The sequence below is a fragment of the Pyxicephalus adspersus genome, chromosome 4 (assembly GCF_032062135.1).
Source record: "Pyxicephalus adspersus chromosome 4, UCB_Pads_2.0, whole genome shotgun sequence".
Classification (NCBI taxonomy): domain Eukaryota; kingdom Metazoa; phylum Chordata; class Amphibia; order Anura; family Pyxicephalidae; genus Pyxicephalus; species Pyxicephalus adspersus.
Genome location: NC_092861.1, coordinates 11,443,260 through 11,454,037, shown reverse-complemented (window position 1 = coordinate 11,454,037; position 10,778 = coordinate 11,443,260). Strand labels below are relative to the sequence as shown.

Sequence of the window (10,778 nt, the reverse complement as noted above, 5' to 3'; positions counted from 1 at the left end):
TATAGGTTTGATGATTCTGTCATTATGATTTGATTGGAAAACTTATTTTTCATACATATAGGGATTGATGAGTTATCCAATTTTTTAGATAATATTTATACTATAATAAGATGTATCAAACGAAGAATTTTCCTGAAACCATTGATTTTTTTTTCTGGTAAGTACAAAGGAATTAGGGTTCATGTATAACCAGCAAAACTCATTTATTATATTCAAAATCCATGATCATATGAAGTTATTGATTATTTATTGATCATATTAACCATGAGACTGATCGAGATTTAAACCCTTATATTAAATTAACTATAACAGCAAACATACCACAGACCAATATGCTGGTAGTATGTGATTCAGAATTATGATGAAAAAACAGCAATAGAAGTGATGCTTACACATGTATTCAACGAAACACAAACTAAGCTATTTATCTCTAATTATTCCCATTTACCTGGTTTCATCACTCTGATGGAACCAATAGGATTTCATCTGGAGACATTTGCATTAGTTGCTGCCGTTATGAGCCTTCTTTGCACCCACCTGGTGAAACATTCTTTCAGCCATGAGATGTTGGGTCTGATATAGGCAGTTTTTTAAGTTTATGTATACATATATAACCAATGCATATTGCTTGGTATATATTTTTTGATGTGCAAACTAATTTCTGGATCATATGTTAATATTGTATTTGGCAACATATGGTAATGAAAAAGGTCAAAAGATAAATCAGATTTGAGGCACAATGTCTTGGATAGTAAAGAAGATCCTCACCATGAGTTTTATGGAGTCAACTATGTGTGTTATCTAATCAAATGGTATTAAATCAGTTAGTAGTATTTTTTATCCCACTTATTTGACTTAGCAGTTCACTTGGTGGTCTGGAAACCTGTGCCTTACATTATAGGATGAACAGAGAAGAAGTGTTCTGTAGTCCTAATAAATTGTCTTAAGGTGATAATATTGTTCCATATAGATACAGTACAGTGAGTAATAGCTGTCACCTTAGTGACAAGCAAGAGTGAAAAAAAACTAAAAATAGAAAACAGAATATTAAGGATTTTTGTACCCAGGCTGGTGAAAATATTGAGGGTCATCTTCACATCATGGTTGGTTTTCTTCAGTGATTCTAAAATTAATTAATTTGTCTCTGTATGATCAGCCAGATAACAATTAAGTAATTTGTTTTACATTGTCATAATCGAGTATTACACACGTGGAATGGCACAAATTTCATGACTCATTGGACTGCGTGTGAACCCAACTGCTGCTTTAAGATCCAACTTAATCCCGGGTGGAGCCTGGAAGTTGAAGTTCTGCAGAAGTGCCACAAAGAACAAGAACAATTCCATTCTGGCCAGTGTTTCCCCGGCACAGGCTCTTTTACCTAAAAAAATGTAGGGGATAAATAATCAGGGGATAAGATTCTATATCCACTTCTATAAATTAATATGTATAATAGGTTCAGTGGCCAAATGTCATCCAAGTGACACTGCTCTAAAATGAATCCAAATATCCTGAAGGATGACAATTAATAAAATATTCCCTTTATAACTCTCTTATGGGTGGGGTTTGATGAGTTTGAGGCTATGTTCATAGCCAGTGGGATTGTGGCCTTGGCCAAGATGCTATATGTTGGGTCTCACCCAGCAGACTGGGGGCAGTCTGCTATCAAATGTGCAAACAAATGTGTGTGGGGTGAGCGTGGCTGGCAATGTGCTGTAAAAATGTCTGTCACCAGGAGCTGTGCGGGAGCATTTGTTCTCACCACAGGCCTGAACCTAGCCTAAATGATGTAAGTATACCATCAGAAGTTATTGTTTTAAGACTACAAGAATCACACCTTCCAACTTCAGAATTCAGACTGCAGCTAGCTGGGTCATTGCATAAATAAAACTATCCCACAAGCCTGGGGCAAAATGTGGCCATTAAAGGTGCCTTCCTCACAGTCTTGCTAATTTGAACAGGCTCCTCTTCTGTATTGTATTTTTTTGTATTATTTCACTGTGGGCCTTACATATCCTGGCTGGAATACATCCAGCATCATCTAGGCCTTTCCTCCTCAGCCCTTCTGTCCTTGTCCCGACCCTAATATTCTTTGGCTTAAGAAAGTTCAACTATGGAAACTCAACATCTGATATGGGTGTTATCTATGGTGCTTTGCTTGCAAATGCAATCTTCATAAAAAGCTCCTCCAGCCTGACATCCAGTCACGAAGGTATTTCACAGTATTTCATTTACCATCTATTGAGACAGACTGCCTAACAGATTTTGGGGAGCTACTAATAGCATCCTGCAGCCCCTCAAAACAGCCATGATTTGTTAGTGTTGCATAATAAAAAAGGAGAACGAATGACAATGGAATTGGGTCTAAATCATGTATTGAAAAGGTATTTATTTTATTCAACAAATGGAATTAGTATGTTGATGGGGGATAAAGGTAAGAGAAAATAAAAACTTATCAAAAAAAAATATGAAACTTCAGCTTTAACTCACCAGCTGAAAATGGCATGAAGGCTTCTTTTTTCAAAAAATGTCCACTAGCATCCAGAAAATGTTCAGGATAAAATTCATTTGGTTTTTCAAAGTGGGCCTCGTCAAACAGCACAGATGTCAGCAATGGAATGACATGCGTTCCCTTAAAAATAAAAAATAAAATGGATTAGGGCTCTTTGCAGGTCACTTGAATTCTTCCACGTTAACTATGTCTATATTGACTTGGCTTTGTACACAGGGGCATGGCCATTATAGGACTGAGAAATAAACATTCCATTTTGCAAATTATACAATTTAGAAGTCATGGTTTGAACTATTAATACGCAATGTCCCTAAGTAGAATCTCATTTTGCAATATGTGTTTTAGCCTAAGGGCTAATTCCGGTTTACTGGGTACAAATCTTGCCCCTCATCCATGAGCTTCTCTGTCATAGGTAATAAATCCAATGTCTACAAATAGGGCTTGATTTATTAAAGCTTTATAAGGCTGGAGACAATACACTTTCATAAGTGAAGCTGGGTGATACAGAAAACATGAAATGGATTTTTAATCCTGGACCGGATCCAATACAGGTTTGCTGGATTACCCAGCTAATCTCTTCAGCCTTGCAGAGCGATCATAAATCAGGGCTATACTATACTATTTCACTGGCCACCATCTTTTATCATCTGTCTATACTTCACATACCCATATCTTGCTGATGCTTGCCTACAGCTCCAAAGATCCTGAGTCCAGACTCAAAACTTCACTTAATTTCTTGTGAAGAATAAAATAACAAGGCACAGCTCCAACTTGCGACTTACTTTTGGAAAAAAGTAACCTCTGAAGTTGACGTCTTGAGTGGTGGCATGTGGCATGTTTATTGGAACAATATTTCCGAATCTTTGAATTTCATGAATAACGGCATCTGTGTATGGCATATCCTTACGGTGGCTTGCCCGTGGTGCAGACGATCCAATCACTTTTTCAATTTCATTTTGAACTTTCTCTAACAAAATAAAGTAAAACAATAATAAGCAAATTGTATATCTCAAAAAATTTTAAAGCAATTCTAACAACTCAACTCAAAACAATTTAAAGGCAGGTTCACACAGGCCTTTTGATTATTTTTTTGTGGCTCCCTGCATCTAAAATAAGATGCTTGAGGACTCAAAAAGAACCAGAGCGGTACTAGTTCTATTTACTGCAGCTCGTATACATTCACTATGGTGGCTGCTGCATGGACATAGGGAGCCTGATTTATCAAGCCAAATCGGAAGCTCGCTCGCATGTGCGTATTTGTGATCCAGAATCAGTCACCAAAAACCTATCCTTATCAACCAAATTTCGTTTGACAAGAATAGGCTGGCAGATTCTTACGGCAGTTATCAACTAAAATGATTGCTTGCTCTGAACCGCGCATCTCCGGCAGCTCGTCACTGCGAGCTTGCATCTAAAGTCACTGTTGCCCTTAAAAATCAGGGGGGGAGTTTTGTGCTGTGTTCTACTAATCTATGTTGCTACATTTCACAATAGCTGGTTTTGTTTTTTAAACTTGAATGTTTCAATGTCCATTTTGCAATTACGAAGTTAAAGCTATGGTATTGTGTTTGTGACCATATTGTTTCATTTCAATAATATGTCTTTATTACCACCTTTAAATTTTATGTCCAGCATACATTTTTCTAATCCAGTTTTCCACCCTTGATAGGACAAACTTGCATATTGGTTTGGTAAGTATTTTTGGAATGCAATATTTGTTGGGCCATTTTTGAACTAATTTGACTTTATATGGAAGTGTGGGTTTATATGTGTTATTATTTATTTATTTTGGTATGTAAATTTAGTTGTGTCTGTGTGGACTCTATATTTTAATGTGACCATTTAGCACATTTTGTTTTATGAAGTTTTTTGAAAAATGTTGGAGTTGTTTGTTATTTGGGGGTTTGTTTTTATATGATCTCCTTTACAATCTCCCTGGACCTGCAATTTAAAAAGTCAATTATGCTTGTTTTTAAGCAGTTTCCTTCTATGAATTGTTTGAAAGGATAAAAACAACACAATTGGCTTAATAAAACTCAGCTGTTTAATGCGGATAGTTGTGCACCAAACCTCAGGAATGTGATGTGCAATATTTTGCGCCAAGGCAGAACCACTATGTGTGCGCGTGAACAGTGTTCTATCAGTTGAAAAATGCACCGGCCACTTTTGCAGAGAGGGATCCTGCAAAAAGACACTGGAAAGGACACTGCAAAAGTTAATGTCTCCTACTTTACTTTTTAGTATGATGAACCAATAAAATATTTTAAGAGTTTTTATATATGCCGTTAAAGTCCCGTTTCTCTGCACATATCGATTCAGAGAAGAATCCTCATTCGGGTTTTTCTTTTTCTGTGTATGTATTGTTTGTTTTGCTTCATGTGCACTAATGTATGTACTTACATGTATATATATATATATATATATGCATTTATGTGTGTACATACAAATATAAAAGTGACATTATAGGAAGAAATAGGCACAGAGGATTTTTTGGGCATATTGCTTAACATGCTTTAAATTGAAAAGATTGCCTATTTCTTCCTATGATTTCTGATGTTTTAGGCTTGGCTCCAAGCAACATTCATGGATGATATTGCTTCTGGTTAAAGGAGGAATCCATTTTATGTGCTTCCACCACCAAGCTGAGAGGATTAAGTCAATATATAGTGGGCCAAGGTCTAAAATGTCATTCAAACCTGCAGAAACACCCTGAAAGGCTGGAAAAACAAGAACATATGTTTGGCACAAAGTGTGTTTGTCCCTGGAAGGTTTAGATACTAGTACTATTTGTTTTATGTAAACACCTAAATAATGCATCTGTTCATTTCTAAGAGTGCCTGACCCTGCTTGTGAGCTTGGCAATCAGTGTGCTTTGATGTTGTGCTTGGCAACCTGGACCTCCTTCCATCACCATCAGCTGTGTTAGAATGAGTATGCAACTCAGCTGGACAACTAATTGACAACCAGTTTGGACAACAAATGGAAGTGTTTTTGTATACAATAGTGCTAAGATCAGGCAGCACAGCACAATGACAACAAACCTATAACACTACTACAAATGAACAGAGGAGTTGTATGGCAGCAAATCAACACAAGTGCAAATGTCAGACTATTAACCACCTAGGAGGTTACCCCGAGCCTGGTTCGTGGTAAGAAAACTTGCTACTATCGTTTACCCCGAACCAGGTTCAGGGTAGCTAAAAATAGAAACATGCGTTACAGTGCATCCGATTGTCATACAACATTGTGTGACAATCGGATTACAACTGAAAAAAAACACTTACCTTGTCCCCGCAGCTCCTCCGGAGACGTCTTCTCTCCTCAGTCTTCACCCGTAGTGTGCAGTGACGATCTCTGGGGTTTCCCGGTGACGTCGCTGCAAGCGGGAGGTTGGGCTGGAAATTCAAATCACTTTGTATTGAACTCAATAAAAAAAAACTGTATTGAGTCCAATACAAAGAAATCTTTATATAATACATATATAATTGTAATATATATATATATATATATATATATATATATTATATAAGCTACTGTACAGTTACATTACATTATACACTTTTTTTAAAGATTTTTTTTAGTAATGTTTTATTAATTTTTTTTTTTAAAGTTTATTATTTTATTTATTAAGTTTTGGACGTATTTTGTTATGCCTAAGAATTATAGCCTACAATCTAAAATAAATTTCCATGCAAAAAATGTAACGCTTTTTGCATGGAAGTACGGAAAGAATTAGAACACCCGGCATTCGTGTACGGTCCCTCGATGATTGCTGATCATGTCAGTGCATACACCCATCGACGGGGGTCGTAGCGGGAAATTCAAATGTTTTGTATTGGATTGAATATAAAGTCCTGTATCCAATCCAATCCAAAATAATACAAAATATATTTAGGTGGTTTTGTCTATAGGTATGTGATGGTGGACTCTGTTTTAAAATTTACCCCAATAGGGAGGTGTTTTAGAAAAATATATTACTATACAGTATACCAAATCATTGCATTTTCATTATTTTTTATTTATTTATGCATTCTTGTTTAAGCTGATTTTTGTGTTTTTTATTTAATTTTATTATTAAAGTTGATTTTGTTTACATGATTGTGTGTTTTAAACTTTATTATATTCAGGATATCTACTAGACCCTTGTTCGGACATATTTCTGTAAGTTACAGGTCTACAATTAAAAAAAAAAAGTCATGAAAAACAGTGTAACGCTTTTGATACAGAAATCTAGACATCAGTGAAACGACGGAGGTGAACCAGGAGGTGAAAATAAAAAAAAATAAAAATACAAAGAAATAAAAACCATTACAATTTATTCATAAAAGGAATAAGTACATAATACATTCAAATACCAATATGTGACAATGGGACAAAGGCAACGAGGGGGGTCAAATAGCAGTTTGGAGTGGAAACCATGCAGACATTTGTACTCAATAATTGTGGAAAAAATGACGAAACATGGCTTAAGAATTGCTAAACAACAGAAACTGTAATTACAAACCAGGCTCAAAAACATTGCAGCAAAAGATGAAACTAACAATAATGAGGATTACAAAGTCACATCAATGAATACCATCCAAGCAAATGTACTTGTTTAATTTACTTGTACTTCCGGCTCACGGAAATACGTCTCGTATACCTGTGCATATTTACACGTGGTGAGCTTATGCGAGTTCGCTTGATAAATCAGGCCCATAGTGTCTCCCCATGTTACAGAGCTTCCTGGCATGGGGAAGTGGTTAATGCACAACCTCACTAGCAATTAGCCCTAACTACTAACTAAACTTCATTTTTTTGGGGAGAAATACAATTACTTGTTACAATTACTAATTACTACAAAGTTTCTACATACTATGTGGCATCGCTAGAATTTTATCCGGATTATAATATCTGTACTTAACCTAAACCTAAGATTTTACCAATCTTATCAAAGTTCTAAGACTGTACTCAAAATGAAAGCCTATGGTTCTCTCCCATCCCATTGAAAATGACCTGTATATATAAAAGTCTGCATCTACAAGTAGCTAAAAAAAACATTGCTAGGTCATTGAAAAACTTTCATTATCAAAACATTCCTTAAACCATACAGTCTCCTATTGGTTTATGCTGTAATGCTGTAACATTTTTCAGTTTCCATAGGGAAGCCAACTCCATAATAGAAAAAATAGAATAGTATCTACAATGATGCATAGTTCTCTTGTGCACCAAAGTTTTATTGTATAAAAAAAAAAAAATATGCATCAATAGAAGCTTTGATAGATTCACATAAAGGTGCAGTGCATTTTCATAAGGATGCCCAAAGTGCACAATGGTTCAAGACTCCATATAAAACATAAACTTATGGTGAGCAAAAGAACTATATCATTTCATGAATATGGATACTGCTATGTAGTTCACACAGATGTATGCCAACTCATGGAGAGTGTAGAAAAGCTCTGCTTTTATCTTACTTTGAATATCTGGGTTTTTTATCATCAGTAGAATTCCCCAGCGAAGGGTGGTTGAGGTGGTCTCCATCCCAGCAGAAAAAAGGTCAGTTACAAGCATTGTCAGGTTTTCATTGGTAAAAAATAACTCATGATTGGTCTTCTCCTGCAAAAGCAAGGTTAGTAACGTTTGTGTTGGAGGATACAAGACCATTTTATTTCTTTCCATACATATATATATATATATATATATATGCTATACTATACAGGTATACATACTATAGTCCCCGGGTTACATACGAGATAGGAACTGTAGGTTTGTTTTTGAGTTAAGTTGAATTTGTATGTAAGTCGGAACAGGTACATTATTTCAATAAATGCAACTAGGACAGATGTTTGTCTCAACATCTTTTTTATTCAGCGTGGTGTCAGTTACTGTACAAAATCCTCACTGTGAGTTAATCACAGACAAAGCAAAAATACAAAGCAACAAAAAAAAAGAAAAAAAACCTTATGGAGCCTGGGCATTCCAAATTCTGGTTTATGAGATATATCATGTTTCAATTTTTTACCAATTTGGCATGGTGTTTAAGCACAGCCATAACATATTTATTGTTTTTCCTTAATGTAGGATTACCATTTGGGAACCATTTGAGAACAGAATGATCATAAATGCTGCAGTAGCCAAGGTAATTGCAGTAGCCAACAAAAAAAAAAGAAAAAAAAAGAAAAAACAAATGTTGAACTACAAGACTTTGTTCAACTGGGTTCTTAATAGTGAAATTGGAGCTTGTGTAGTACATTGAGTTGACTTGGCAGCATGTGAAATATAATGAGAGAATTGATTGATGCAAGCCCCAGGACTGTAATAATTTGTGACTGTTAACTAAGTAAATACCCAACAATTAGATTCAGTTATACACAGGCCATTTTATTGTTTCACGCTTAGAAAATATTGAATCTACATACAAACCAAATTTTGAAATGAAACCAAATTTTGGTTTGCTCTAAGATCTAAACAGTCTTGTATCCAATGAGGAGGTCAATGGTATCACTTGGTACACAAAGGCTTTTTAATGTATTTTTTTGTTTTAAAATAATTTATTTTAACAATGTTTGGGACGTGTCCCGAAGACCTGGACGGATGAGCAGGATGCCAAAGGAACAAGGTAAGTGGGGTTTTTTATTGATTTTTAGCGACCTTGAGTGTGACTCGGCATTACTGCTTTTTGCTGTTAAAATCCACCCCGAGTCACACTCGGGAATACCGCTAGGGGGTTAATAGGGTAAATAATAAAAAGAAAAATTTCTAATTGTGCTGTGAAACAATAAAATGGCCTATGTATAACTAAATCTAATTGTTGTTGTTTTACTTGGTTAACAGTCACAAATTATTACAGTCTTGGGGCTTGCATCACACAAGTCTCCCAATATAATTTACATTGTTGCCAAGTCAACTGAATGTACTACACAAGCAATTTCACTATTGAGAACTCAGCTGAACAAAGTCTTGTAGTTCAACATTTGTTTGTTTTTTTAGTAAAGTGAATGAAAAAAAAAAATGGTCTGGGAACAGTGAAAACACGGTTAAGAGTTTTAATTTTAAATCTTCCCAGTGGACAGAAAGGCGATTCTAAGAAACAACAAACTGTGTCCTGAAACTTAGGCGTAACATAACAGAGTGGTCACATCAGATTGTCTGCCTATAATGGTCTGTATGAGTTGTTGTGGAATTTAATTGCTTACCATTACTGCTGGACTGCCAGCGATGTGGGCATTTTCATTAACTATTTCCAAAAGCCTCAAAAGTGTTGGATCTTCATAATCAAATCGATGGCTCAACAATATAGAAACAATTACGTTGGCTACTGCAGCAGTTATGATCATTCTATTCTCAAATGGTTCTCCTACAACAAGGAAAGAAACAATAAATATGTTATGGCTGTGCTTAAACCCCATACCTAGTCCTTATGATGCAACTTACATAACAAAGAAAATTTCAGGAGGGGTGTAATTAACCTAGGTCCATGTTGTTTTAGAAGTATGTCACAACAGAGACTTTTGATCCAGGGAACATATGATTTCCTCACGGGAAGGATCCCTATTGGTTCAAATTGAACCATGTTTTATAAGAGTTTTTTTGCCTTCCTCTGTATCAATCGTGTCTCCAGATTTTGTATCTGGGAAATGTCAAAATCAGAGAGCTTAAAAGAAACCAACACAAACACAGGGAGATTATGCAATTTTCTTGAAGATAATGTCCAGGCATAAATCAAAACTAGAACCCAGCATCGCAAAGGTGAAAGTCTTATCCACTGAGCCATTTGTGCTGGGCCCACCCTGATACATTTTCATTATAAAAGATAATGTATGTCTATATATCTAATAATTTAGAAATGATTAAAATGTTCTTTTCAGGAATATTAATCCTTAATGAATGTTATCCAAGATTTTAAAATGACCTTTATATGATTTGATCTTTTTCACCAAACAGTCACATTCTTCTAGAATATTGTCATCAATTGTCTTTTTCCCCATTCCAAAATCTCGTAGTGTTGAAAGGGTAAATCTTCTCATTACTTTCCAGTTTTCATTGTGGGCAAAAATTACTCCTGAGTGAGAGAAAGTTAAAAACTGTCACCCACACATGATAAACATTGTTATGTATCCTAGGGGGCCCCAGCTAATTTTCTAAAATACCAGCTATCTTCCTGGAAGTCCCAAAAAAACAAGGTAAATGGTATCAAGATCCTAAACTGTGTCCTCACAGAGTTATAACTTCTCTTTTAGTTTTGTATAGCGTAGGCACAGCCTTACACACATTGGCAAAATATAAA

At 35.5% G+C, this 10,778-nt stretch overlaps 1 protein-coding gene across 1 annotated transcript in view; it reads right to left on the bottom strand.

Moving 5' to 3' along the window:
• The window catches only part of LOC140328067 (cytochrome P450 2C14-like), a 48,072-nt gene that overhangs the window by 20,286 nt on the left and 17,008 nt on the right, over window positions 1-10,778 (bottom strand). The window contains exons 4-5 of the mRNA XM_072407392.1: window positions 10,404-10,553; window positions 9,688-9,848 (exon numbers count right to left, since the gene is read on the bottom strand). Coding sequence (XP_072263493.1) covers window positions 9,688-9,848; window positions 10,404-10,553 — 311 coding nt within the window. The remainder of the gene's footprint in view (window positions 1-9,687; window positions 9,849-10,403; window positions 10,554-10,778) is intronic.